Source organism: Apium graveolens, chromosome 6, assembly GCF_009905375.1.
Source record: "Apium graveolens cultivar Ventura chromosome 6, ASM990537v1, whole genome shotgun sequence".
In the NCBI taxonomy this organism is placed as follows: Eukaryota; Viridiplantae; Streptophyta; class Magnoliopsida; order Apiales; family Apiaceae; genus Apium; species Apium graveolens.
The window spans coordinates 65373021-65387096 of record NC_133652.1 but is presented as its reverse complement, the minus strand read 5'-3'; the positions used below and the strand labels follow the sequence as shown (position 1 = coordinate 65387096).

General features: G+C 42.2%; 1 protein-coding gene and 1 non-coding gene across 2 annotated transcripts; both read right to left on the bottom strand.

Annotated features, from left to right (window-relative positions):
• Window positions 1-2673: 2673 nt before the first annotated feature.
• LOC141669301 (small nucleolar RNA R71) lies at window positions 2674-2780 on the bottom strand. The gene has a single exon (XR_012553588.1). It is a non-coding gene; the product is annotated as a small nucleolar RNA R71 (small nucleolar RNA).
• A 10063-nt stretch (window positions 2781-12843) lies between these two features.
• LOC141665194 (uncharacterized) lies at window positions 12844-13578 on the bottom strand. Its single transcript, XM_074471175.1, has one exon. The coding sequence runs from the start codon at window positions 13576-13578 to the stop codon at window positions 12844-12846; it is 735 nt and encodes a 244-aa protein (XP_074327276.1).
• Window positions 13579-14076: the final 498 nt, after the last annotated feature.

Here is a 14076-nt window from a genome sequence, read left to right as displayed (position 1 = left end):
GTGCCAATATTGGAGCATAAAATTAAAGGAGCATCAACCAAGGTTACTTGGGCGCATCCTTAGACCTGAGACGCGTCCTATTTTCCATTTTTTCCTTGGATTTTCTTCAGTGTTTTCTCTATAAATATGCATAAAGAACTCATTCTCAGGGCACGCCCTGTGATTAGAACGCGTCACATAACCAAACAAATCAATCAAACATCCTTTGAAATTTTTCAAAGTTTTTATTAATACTGCGCTCTAGTGTCAAAAAGTGCACCAGTCCCACAGCTACTATGTTCTGTGGGGAATTTACTTGAAAAAATGATCCTTCAACTAGTTCTAAGGTAAGTAGTACATGCACTACCCCCTAGTCTAGGAGGAATTTTATTGCTTCTAGACTATAATATAGGCACAACCATAAGTATATAATAAAAAAGATATATAAGGGGCCAAAGTCGCGCCTTGCTGATAATACTTTCGGAGATGTTCCGCGTTCCACGCTCGCGAAATCGACTTTCCTTCCAGATCCTCAAGGTGATAAGTCCCTTTTCCACAAGATTGATTTTATCTTTTATGGCCCTTGATAAGTGGCATTTTATACCACTTAGTGCATCTTAAAATGGCTTAAATTGGTGTCTTGAAATCAAGTATTTTGTGTATTTGATGCGTTTTTCTAGTGTTTATGCATTTCAAGGTATTAGTTGCATTTCGGGGGAGGAATCATCAAGAATAAGCCTTGGCATGTGTTCACCATTGCGAGAGGAAAGAAATGGACAGATTACGGCGAAGAAACGGAGCAACTCAGGATTTTTTCCAGTAGAGGTCTGAGCGCCCGCTCAGCAATGCTGAGCGGCCGCGCAGCAAGCTGAGCGCCCGCTCAGCTATGCTGAGCGGCCGCGCAGGGTCGGGAAAAGAGGCAGTTTATTTTAGGACTTCTAATTCTGTTTGGCTTCCACTTCTATGTAATCTGAGTTTTATGGGACTATTATATAAGTAGATTTGAGACGTTTTTAAGAGAGAAGATAGTAGTATTACGCAAGGAGCGAAGGAGATAAGGAAGAAGACCGATTTAGCACACCGCAACGAAGAGGAAGCATATTTTCTTGTGATTCTTGTTTCGTTGTAACGTTGGATGCTAGTTTTCTTACTTTGAACTTATTTACTCTTGTGACGTACTCGGATTTAATATAATTAGTTTAGTTATTATTTTCTTGTGTTTGTTTATCATGATTTCATATGAACCCATGATGACGATAAGTGCTATTATGGGCTATTCGTGATCATGGGGTTGCAACGGATTTATTATGGAATTCTTTAGTAATTGTTTAATACTTTAGTGTGTGATGATTGTATGATATCTAGTATTGGTTGTGCGTATTCGTCTTATGTGCGTCGCGAACATATAAGATAGGGTGTTAATCTCTTGTGAAGCGACGGTAGATCTTGAGATTTAGAACTTGCCATGCTAGCATAGGTTCATGTACGTTGTGCATGATTAGTGGGTAACTCTAACAGTTTTATTTGCCCTATGTAATCAAAAGGAATAACTTGTGCTTAAATCGTTGTGTTGTCAATTTCTGTAGACATATAGGAACTCAACATAATTGATGACTATTCAACTTCTATCTTGATTGTGGATGTTTGGTAGAATGATATTAGTACAATGAAAGTTGGCTTTTATCAGTTTTGTGTTATTCGATTAATATCATCACTGTCACATACTAAAGGTAATAACAATGACTATTGAAGGAAGTAGTAATGAAGTTATGATCTCATGAGTGTTTTATTATTGATAATTTGAAATGTTAATTAAGTGATTAATTAAGTAGTTAATTGTACTTAATATTTAGTTAACAATTTTAAGTGTTAGTGTCTTAACATTGAGAAGTAATCATACATTGGTGAGTGAGTTTAATTAGAAAATAATTTAGTCTGAGTCTCTGTGGGAACGAACTAGAAAGTATTCTATATTACTTGCGAACGCGTATACTTGCGTGAATATTAGCGCGTGTTTTTGCCCTAACAAGTTTTTGGCGCCTCTTCCGGGGACTCGGCGTATTTGTTTAGTTTATGTACTTACCATCATTGGTCATTAGGACTCAGTGATTAGGACGTAGTAGTTACTTATTGTTTCCGGTTGTGTTTCAGGTACTTTAGCAAGCGTTTTTGCAAACTCGTTCTCGTACTCGAAAGAGGACTTTAGATACAGCTGAGGAGACAGATGAAGTTCTTGATATTTTGGAGAAGTTAGATTTTGAAGATTCGGATTCAGGAACTGAGCGGAAAGAACCAGTAAACATGGGTGATCGTATTGTTCAAGCTGATCCAGTTCTTATGGATTTTTCTCGGCCAAAAATTGATGACATCCAGTCAAGCATTCTTCATCCGGCTATTCAAGCTAACACCTTTGAAATCAAGCCGGGCACTATTCAGATGGTGCAAAATTCTGTTTCTTTTGGAGGAGCGGCAACTGAAGACCCCAACATGCACATAAGGAATTTTGTCGAGATCTGCAGCACTTTTAAGTATAATGGCGTGACTGATGAAGCTATCAAGTTGAGGCTTTTTCCATTCTCACTGAGGGACAAGGCCAAAGACTGGTTATATTCTGAACCAGCTGGGTCCATCACTACGTGGCAAGATCTTGCACAAAAGTTTCTGGTGAAGTTTTATCCGATGGCAAAGACTGCTGCTATGAGGAGTGCTCTTACTCAGTTTGCGCAGCAACCTACTGAATCTATGTGCGAGGCTTGGGAACGCTACAAGGAAATGTTGAGAAAATGTCCACATCATGAAATGCCTGATTGGATGGTGATCACTGGTTTCTATAATGATTTGGGGGCCCAATCTCGGCCCATGCTCGATGCAGCAGCTGGAGGCGCCCTATGGGCTAAAAGCTATACTGAGGCGTATAATCTTATAGAGACTATGGCTGCAAATGAGCATCAAAACCCAACTGAGAGGATGACGTCAGGTAAGGTAGCAGGTATTCTGGAAGTTGATGCAGCCACCGCTATTGCAGCCCAGCTCCAAGCGCTATCAATGAAGGTTGATTCTTTGGCTACATATGGAGTTAATCAAATAGCTATGGTTTGTGAGCTTTGTGCAGGTTCTCATGCTACGGATCAGTGTTCTCTTGTCAACGAATCTGTTCAGTATGTGAATAATTATCAGCGACAACAACAGCCTGTGCCAGCGACCTATCATCCTAATAACAGAAATCATCCAAATTTCAGCTGGGGGAATAATCAGAATGCTATTCAGCCACCATATCAGCAAGGAGTGAGTAAACAGTTTAACCCACCTGAATTCCAGCAACCACATCAGTATGCTACCAGGCAATCATATCCTCAACAGGGAAGTACAGCTGTACCTACTAGTGCTGATTTTGAGGAACTTAAGCTGTTATGCAAGAGTCAGGCGGTTTCTATCAAGACCTTAGAAAATCAAATCGGTCAATTAGCCAATGCAGTGCTCAATCGTCAACCTGGCACTCTTCCCAGTGACACGGAAGTACCAGGCAGGAAGGAAGCTAAAGAGCAAGTCAAGGCTATTACCTTAAGGTTCGGAAAAGTTGCTGATGCTGAAAAGGCAAAAGAAGGAGAAGCTGAAATTAGAGATGAAGAATCTAAGCAAAAGGAGAAAGCGGCGGAACCAAGGAAGACTAATGTTGAACACACTCTGCCTGAGGCTAATACAGGGGAGAAACAGCTCTATCCTCCACCACCTTTTCCTAAGAGATTGCAGCAACAAAAGCTGGATAGACAGTTCGGGAAGTTTCTGGAGGTGTTCAAGAAACTTCACATCAATATACCTTTCGTTGAAGCTCTGGAGCAATTGCCTAGTTATGCGAAGTTTATGAAGAGTATTCTTTCAAGGAAGGTGAAACTGGATGACCTTGAGACCGTTGCTCTCACGGAAGAATGCAGCGCTATTCTGCAGCAAAAGTTACCACCAAAACTGAAAGATCCAGGTAGTTTCACCATTCCTTGCACCATTGGCAATTTGACTTTTGACAAGTGCCTTTGTGATTTGAGAGCAAGCATTAATCTGATGCCGTTGTCAATCTTTAAAAAGTTGGATCTGCCTGATCCAAAACCCACATACATGTCGCTACAATTGGCTGATCGTTCCATTACTTACCCAATGGGCATAGTGGAGGATGTGCTCGTCAAGGTGGATAAGCTCTTATTTCCTGCAGATTTTGTTATTCTGGATTTTGAGGAAGATAAGAAGATTCTCATAATCTTGGAAAGACCTTTCTTGGCTACTGGCCGTACCTTGATAGATGTGCAAAAAGGTGAACTTACTATGCGGGTACAAGATCAGGATGTGACCTTCAACGTATTCAAGGCAATGAAATTCCCTACAGAAGATGAGGAGTGCTTTAAAGTGGATGTGATTGATTCTGCGGTCACTTCGGAACTCGATCGCATGCTAATGTCTGATGCATTGGAAAAGGCCTTAGTGGGGGATTTTGACAGTGATGATGAAGATGGCAACGAGCAATTACAATATCTGAACGCTTCTCCCTGGAAGCGAAAGCTGGACATGCCGTTTGAATCTCTTGGTACTGCTGACCTCAAGAATGCTAAAGGAAAGCTCAAACCATCAATAGAGGAAGCACCTACCTTGGAGCTCAAGCCATTACCTGAATACTTGAGGTATGCTTTTTTTGGTGATGCATCTACGTTACCTGTTATTATTTCATCTGACCTTTCAGGTAGTGAGGAAGACAAGCTCTTAAGGATTTTGAGATAATTCAAATCGGCTATTGGATGGACCATAGCAGACATCAAGGGGATAAGTCCTTCATATTGTATGCATAAAATTCTGCTAGAGGAAGGTAGTAAGCCGACTGTGGAACAACAGCGTAGACTGAATCCTATCATGAAGGAGGTGGTGAAGAAAAAAATTCTGAAATGGCTGGATGCAGGCATCATTTATCCTATTTCTGACAGCTCGTGGGTAAGCCCTGTACAGTGTGTACCTAAGAAAGGAGGTATCACTGTGGTAGCAAATGAAAAGAATGAGCTCATCCCCACTCGAACAGTTACAGGATGGAGAGTATGCATGGATTATAGAAAATTGAACAAAGCCACAAGGAAGGATCACTTCCCTCTTCCATTTATTGATCAGATGCTTGACAGGTTGGCGGGTCATGAGTATTTTTGTCTTCTGGATGGTTATTCAGGGTATAATCAGATTTGTATTGCACCAGAGGATCAGGAAAATACTACCTTCACTTGTCCATTTGGCACGTTTGCTTTTCGCAGAGTTTCGTTTGGGTTATGTGGCGCCCCGGCCACTTTTCAGAGATGTATAATGGCTATATTCTCTGACATGATTGAAAATAATGTCGAAGTGTTCATGGATGACTTCTCCGTCTTTGGACATTCATATGATGAATGTTTGAATAATCTGCGCGCCGTACTCAAAAGATGCGTGGAAACTAATTTGGTGCTCAATTGGGAGAAATGTCATTTTATGGTGCGTGAAGGCATTATTCTTGGGCATAAGGTCTCTAACAAGGGTCTGGAGGTGGACAAGGCCAAGGTGGGAGTCATTGAAAATCTCCCCCCACCTAATTCTGTGAAAGGAATCCGTAGTTTTCTTGGTCATGCGGGTTTTTATCGGCGATTCATCAAGGACTTTTCAAAGATATCTAAGCCGTTGTGCAATTTGCTTGAGAAAGATGTGCCTTTCAAATTTGATGATGAATGTTTGGTGGCATTCGAGACTCTCAAGAAGAGTTTGATCACTGCACCAGTAATTACAGCACCAGATTGGAAAGAACCGTTTGAGATGATGTGTGATGCAAGTGATTATGCGGTAGGTGCAGTTCTGGGACAGCGCAAGAAAAATCTCTTCCATGTGGTCTACTATGCGAGTAAGACTTTAAATGGAGCCCAATTGAACTACACCACTACTGAGAAGGAGCTATTGGCTATAGTCTTTGGTTTCGAGAAATTTCGGTCTTATCTACTTGGTAGAAAAGTAACAGTATTCACTGATCATGCGGCTATTCGCTATCTGGTTTCCAAGAAGGATTCAAAGCCGAGACTCATTCGTTGGGTGCTTTTACTTCAGGAATTTGAGTTAGAGATCAAGGATAGAAAAGGTACTGAGAATCAAGTAGCTGACCATCTCTCTAGGTTGGAGAATCCCGATTCTACTTCACAAGATAGGACATTAATCAATGAATCTTTTCCGGATGAGCAGTTGTTTGCAGTTCAGGAGGAAGAACCATGGTTTGCAGATATTGTAAACTATCTCATCGGCAATGTAATGCCTCATAATTTGACCTCCGCTCAAAAGAAGAAGTTTCTGCATGAGGTGAAGTGGTATATGTGGGATGAACCATATTTGTTTAGACAGGGAGCTGACCAGATCATCAGGAGATGTATCCCGTTCTGTGAGACGGAGGGGATATTACGAGATTGCCACTCCACGGTTTATGGTGGACACTATGGTGGTGAGAAGACGACAGCTCGTATTCTGCAAGCAGGTTTTTTTGGCTTACTTTGTTCAAGGATGTTCATCAGTTTGTTTTAAGGTGTGATCGTTGCCAAAGAGTGGGAAATTTGACAAGGAAGGATGAGATGCCATTAAATGTGATGCTTGAAGTCGAGGTCTTTGATGTTTGGGGAATCGATTTCATGGGGCCTTTTATCTCGTCTTGCAATAATCAGTACATCTTGCTGGCAGTCGATTATGTCTCAAAATGGGTAGAAGTTAAAGCTTTACCGACAAATGATGCAAGGGCAGTGCTAAATTTTCTTCATAAGCAAATTTTCACAAGGTTTGGAACACCTCGGGTAATCATAAGTGATGAAGGGTCGCATTTCAGCAACCGTAAGTTCACTTCTATGATGCAGCGTTATAATGTGAATCATCGAGTGGCTACTGCCTATCATCCGCAAACAAATGGTCAAGCAAAAGTGTCTAACAGAGAGATAAAGCGCATTCTAGAGAAGGTTGTTTGTCCATCAAGGAAGGATTGGTCTTTAAAGCTCGATGAAGCTGTTTGGGCTTACAGAACAGCATACAAAACTCCACTTGGTATGTCCCTGTTTCAGTTGGTGTACGGTAAGGGATGTCATCTACCTGCGGAGCTTGAGCATAAGGCCTACTGGGCATTAAAAAAGTTGAACCTGGATTTAGATGCAGCTGGTAAGAAAAGAATACTTCAACTTAATGAACTTGATGAATTTCGACTTCAAGTGTACGAGAATAACAAAATGTATAAGGAAAAGGTGAAGAGGTGGCACGATAGGAAGCTACATCCTAAGTTATTTGTGTCGGGGCAACAAGTTCTCTTATTCAACTCTCGGCTCCGACTTTTTCCTGGGAAGTTGAAATCAAGGTGGTCTGGACCTTTTATTGTCAAAACTGTGTTTCCACATGGAGCGGTGGAAATTTTTGAGAATGATCCGGACCAAGCATTCAAGGTTAACGGTCAGCGGTTGAAGCACTACTATAGGGATATGGCAAACCGAGAAGTGGTTAGCGCCATTTTGTTGACTACTTGAGAAGGGTACGCAACGTCAAGCTAATGACGAAAAAGAAGCGCTGCGTGGGAGGCAACCCATGAATTGTTGTTACAGGAACCATTAGAAGTTAATAACCTATCCAAAAAACACAAAAAAATCAGAAAATAGGGGCTGAATTTTTTTTTTTTCCAGTAACCCCCTGAGCGACCGCTCAGCAAGCTGAGCGCCCGCTCAGCTTTGCTGATCGACCGCGCAGCAAGCTGAGCGCCCGCTCAGCTTTGCTGAGCGACCGCTCAGGGGTCAACTGCCAGAATTTTTTTTACGTTCAGAAAAAAAAAACTTAGAAAAATAAAAAAACCCATCACAGCCCATAAACCCACGAATTCTTTTCCTATTACCCCATGATTTTATCCCTCAACCCCACTCCTAATCTAATTTAACCTATTTCACACCCTATATATACATACACCTATCCTACATATCTCCCACAAACTTCCTACACTTAAACTCTTTCCCAAGCACCAAAACTCAGTTCTTACACACTTTTATTCACGAATCAATGGCACCCAAGAGAGCACGCACTATTGACAGCAGCAGCACAGTTCCTACTGTTGATTCATCGAGGGGTACTGCTGCAAGGCCTCGGTTAACTGAAAGAGCTGCGGAGGAGGAGTACACTAGGCTTTTGGGGAAGCCGATTCTGAAGGAGAGAGGGTTTTTACCATCGGGGAGGGATGGTGAGTTGCTACCCATGATTGCAGAGAAGGGGTGGATAACTTTCTGTGAGTCGCCTGAAGCAGTGCCGATGAGTGTGGTTCGCGAGTTCTATGCGAATGCGAAGGCCGAAAAGAATGGGTTTTCTGTGGTCCGAGGGCTGACGGTTGATTATCACCCTGCGACGATTCGCCGTGTGATTGGACAGCGAGAGAGGAAGCCCGATGAGGAGAACTGGAATGAAAAGACTGCTGAGGATTTTGACTTGGATTTGATTTGTGCGACTCTTTGTAGACCGGGCACAGTTTGGACCTTCAGGACCGGCACTAATGAGTATCGTCACTGCCCGGCGATCGCTATGAACAGGTTTGCCCGTACATGGAATGCATTTATTTGTGCTAATATTTTGCCTTCTTCGCATGCACATGAGGTCACAGTTGAGAGAGCACAGTTGTTGTGGGGAATTCTTAATGAGGAGTACTATGTAGACCTTGGTGAGTTTATCTACCAAGGAATTCTGAAGTTTTTGAGGGGAGCGAAACATATGAACATCCCTTATGCATCCACGGTTACGAAGCTGTGCCGAGCAGTAGGAGTGAACTGGCCGGCTCATGAGTAGTTGCAATTGCCGGCAGCTCCGATTGATTCTGGGACTCTGAATGGGATGCAGGAGTGGACCGGTGGTGAGCCTGAGGATCATGGGCTGGGTTATCATCTTCCAGGAGGGCGTCCCGCACGAGGTGCTACTATGGCTAGGCCTGGGCGTGATGAGGCTGGTTCTTCAAGAGCTCAGGAGGGTGCTGGGTTGGCTGATGCCCAGTATAGGAGGCTTTCACGGCGGATGGATGCCATGTATGAGACGCAGAGCAGGTTTGCTCAGGAGCTCACCCTTGCGTTAGGGACTGCTTTTCGGGGCCTTGGAGCTGATATCTAGTGGCCAGTTTTTGGTGAGGACTCTGCATGCCCGCCGCGTGATACTCCACCCACTGAGGGTGATGATGATGATGACTCCGAGTAGGTATACCCTGTGTTCCTTTCTACTACCTTCACTGAGGACAGTGAAGATTTTAAGTTTGGGGGTGGTAGTTGAGGAATATTGTGTATGTCATATAGCTACATATTCATGATAGTTTAGTTCATATAGTTGCATAATTTATGCCATATAGTTTTTTTTTATGTATGTCATGTAGCTCATGCATTTACCATGATCCCTTTTGCAATGATTTATCGACTGAATTGTGATATTGATACGAGTGTAGTGATAACATTAAAGTGATATTAAGTCGTGTAGGTTGATATGCATGCTAGAAGCACTTGTAATTCCACTAAGTCTTAGAGAATGCGTAAGGGCTAGATTGTTGTTATGATTTGATTATTTTCGAGGTCAATCTATTTATTATGCTTAGAATTCGATAATAGGCTCTTATTGATAAAGGCATGAAAAAGAAAAAATTTGGAGTAAAAAAAAATGGAATTTGTTGCTAGTTGTGGCTAGGCGTCAAATAGCTAGTAGCCGGCTCGCATGTGGTGCGAGTAGTCTAGGTGGTTATGCATAATTGATCAAGAGTGGGCTCTGTGGTATTCGAGTTATTAAGTTCTTAGGGGACTTTGTGCCTAGTGACCTAAGGCTTTTAGAGTCTGGGATCCGCTAACCTAACGCTCGTTACATGGATACCATTGTATAAGTCTTTTGTGGACCTCACTCATTGCACGGTCAAATAAGCATTTGTGTTGTGAATAAAAAGCACGATTCCGTAGTAAGCTCCAGAATTCTTGTAGTGTTGTATATCACTTTGTGCCTAGAATTTTTATTCTTTGTATAATCATGGGATTGCCTTGAGGATAGTCGAGTCATAATAATTGGTCCAGTTCCGAAGCATATCTGTTAAGCATTTGCACACACCACGTTTCTGGCTGTATGTCCGTTTGCATGAGTTTATTGATCTTTAGTTGTCTAACTGCATTTGTTGAGATGTTGCAATTTGGTTGGTTTATTTGTAGTAAGGGGGATCGCTGTATTTTCATATAGATTTGCATTCATGCATGTTTTTATTTGTTTTTGAGTCTGTGACGCTTGAGGACAAGCATCGATTTAAGTTTGGGGGTGTGATAAGTGGCATTTTATACCACTTAGTGCGTCTTAAAATGGCTTAAATTGGTGTCTTGAAATCAAGTATTTTGTGTATTTGATGCGTTTTTCTAGTGTTTATGCATTTCAGGGTATTAGTTGCATTTCGGGGGAGGAATCATCAAGAATAAGCCTTGGCATGTGTTCACCATTGCGAGAGGAAAGAAATGGACAGATTACGGCGAAGAAACGGAGCAACTCAGGATTTTTTCTAGTAGAGGTCTGAGCGGCCGCTCAGCAATGGTGAGCGGCCGCTCAGCAATGGTGAGCGGCCGCGCAGCAAGCTGAGCGCCCGCTCAGCAATGCTGAGCGGCCGCGCAGGAAGCTGAGCGCCCGCTCAGCTATGCTGAGCAGCCGCGCAGGGTCGGGAAAAGAGGCAGTTTATTTTAGGATTTCTAATTCTGTTTGGCTTCCACTTCTATGTAATCTGAGTTTTATGGGACTATTATATAAGTAGATTTGAGACGTTTTTAAGAGAGAAGATAGTAGTATTACGCAAGGAGCGAAGGAGATAAGGAAGAAGACCGATTTAGCACACCGCAACGAAGAGGAAGCATATTTTCTTGTGATTCTTGTTTCGTTGTAACGTTGGATGCTAGTTTTCTTACTTTGAACTTATTTACTCTTGTGACGTACTCGGATTTAATATAATTAGTTTAGTTATTATTTTCTTGTGTTTGTTTATCATGATTTCATATGAACCCATGATGACGATAAGTGCTATTATGGGCTAATCGTGATCATGGGGTTGCAACGGATTTATTATGGAATTCTTTAGTAATTGTTTAATACTTTAGTGTGTGATGATTGTATGATATCTAGTATTGGTTGTGCGTATTCGTCTTATGTGCGTCGCGAACATATAAGATAGGGTGTTAATCTCTTGTGAAGCGACAGTGGATCTTGAGATTTAGAACTTGCCATGCTAGCATAGGTTCATGTACGTTGTGCATGATTAGTGGGTAACTCTAACAGTATTATTTGCCCTATGTAATCAAAAGGAATAACTTGTGCTTAAATCGTTGTGTTGTCAATTTTTGTAGACATATAGGAACTCAACATAATTGATGACTATTCAACTTCTATCTTGATTGTGGATGTTTGGTAGAATGGTATTAGTACAATGAAAGTTGGCTTTTATCAGTTTTGTGTTATTCGATTAATATCATCGCTGTCACATACTAAAGGTAATAACAATGACTATTGAAGGAAGTAGTAATGAAGTTGTGATCTCATGAGTGTTTTATTATTGATAATTTGAAGTGTTAATCAAGTGATTAATTAAGTAGTTAATTGTAGTTAATATTTAGTTAACAATTTTAAGTGTTAGTGTCTTAACATTGTGAAGTAATCATACATTGGTGAGTGAGTTTAATTAGATAATAATTTAGTCTGAGTCTATGTGGGAACGAACTAGAAAGTATTCTATATTACTTGCGAACGTGTATACTTGCGTGAATATTAGCGCGTGTTTTCGCCCTAACAGTCCTTCCCAATTAGCTCCAAACACTTCATGCTGGGGATTCTTTGTGTTTGGTATCACCTTCCTAAGCACCAAATACCCTACCTTCAGCAGTTGTCCCTTTACCTTCTTGTTGTAATACCTTGCATCAAGCTGTTGATATGCCGCAAGCCTCAGCCGAGAACTTTCCCTTGTTTCTTCCAAAAGATCCAAATGAAGCCTTTGATTAACCTCTGCATCTTCCTCCGTGTAACGATCTCTACGAAGTGATCCTGAACCAACTTCCACAGGGACCATAGCTTCATAGCCGTAAGTCAGCATAAACGGAGTTTCTCCCGTAGTAGATCGCAGAGTAGTGTTGTAGGACCATTTCACTTTTGGGAGTTCATCAGGGCAATTCCCTTTCCGCTCTTCCAGTTTGGTCTTGGGGGTATGCTTTATTATTTTATTCACAACCTCTGTCTGCCCATTACTTTGAGGATGATAGACCGCTGTAAACTCCTTCTTGATTTTAAGATCCTCACATAACTGTCGTAACTCCTTGCTGTCAAATTGCTTTCCGTTGTCAGACACAAGTTTGTAAGGGATTCCAAACCTGCACACGATGGAGTTGAAGACAAAATCTCTGATTTTCTTTGCGGTGATAGTCGCCAACGGCATAGCTTCTGCCCACTTAGTAAAGTAATCAACCGCGACCACTGCATACTTGACCTCCCCTTTAGCCTTGGGCAATTCTCAAATAAGATCTATTTCCCACATGAAAAATGGCCAGGGGCTCACCATAGGTGTTAAGAGCGTCGTCGGCATAAAAGAATAATTTACAAAGCGCTGGCAGCGAACGCATGCTCTGACGAAATTTGCAGCATCTTCTTTCATCGTAGGCCAATAGTATCCTTGGCGTAAAACTTTCATCGCCAACGAGTTACCCCCGAGTGATTACCACAAATTCCTTCATGCACCTCCTTTAGGATATAATTTCCTTCTTCTTCATCGACACATCTGAGCAGCGGTTGATTGAAGCCCCTCTTGTACAGAACTTCATCGTACACCACATACCTTGCAGCCTAATAACGATGTCGACGAGCCGTAAACTTATCCTCGGGGAGTGTTCCCTTGTGAATGTAGGCAAGAATGAGCGTCATCCATGTTTCCTTGGGAGCCTCATCTATTTGCATCGCCTCCACCTCCGGAATACTAGGAATTTCTTGGATTTCCAAGGGTATAAATCCCAAAAACACAGCCTCTTGCCGGGATCCCATTTTTTCCAGGGCGTCCGCGTTGCTATTCTTTTCCCGCGGTACGCATTCCAGCCTAACCTCTTTGAACTTTCTAATCAGGGGCTGCGTGCACCTCATGTACAATTCCGTCCGTGGTCCTCGAGCTTGAAACCCCCCATTCACCTGGTTTACCACCAACGCCGAGTCGTTTTTTGTAATTAGATTCCGCACTCTCATTTCCAAAGTGATCTTCAGCCCATTGGTCAATGCCTCATATTCCGCATCATTATTCGTTGCATAAAATTTGAAATGGATTGCACTCATCAGATAATGGCCTTCCGGGGACACGAGCACTATGCGTGCGCCTGAGCCTCCATTGTTAACCGCCCTATCCACATGTAAGATCCACCAGGGATGTGGAAACTCCTCTAAAGATTCCTCAGTATGAGGGGGATGCAGCACTACCAAAACCTTATCATCAACCGCAGAATCAAATTCCAACAAGAAATCGGCCAAGGATTGTCCCTTAATTGCCGTACGGGGCATGTATTCCAAGTCAAAGTGTCCCAACTCCACAGCCATTTCAACATCCTCCCCGATGATTCTGGTTTATGAAGAACTTGCCGCAGAGGATATGATGTACGTACTTCAATTCTATGGGCCTGGAAGTATGGGCGTAGCTTCCTCGACGCAAGGATCAAGGCATAAACCAGCTTCTCCATACTCGTATAACGAATTTCAGCATCGTGCAATCGCTTGCTCACATAATATACCGGTGACTGTTGCACGTCTTCTTCCCTTACTAGCACAATGCTAATTGAATACTCAGAAACTGCAAGGTATAGGATTAGAAATTCTCCATCTAATGGTTTTGACAACATAGGAGGGTTCCCCAGTTGTTCCTTGATCTTCCTAAAAGCTTCCTCACATTCCGGTGTCCATACAAAGTCCTTCCCTGCCACTTTGATCACCTTAAAGAATTCTTTGCACCCGTCGGATGATTTAGAGATAAATATGTTCAACGCGGCAATCCTCCTAGTTAGACTTTGCACCTGCTTAACATTGGTGGGAGATTTCATA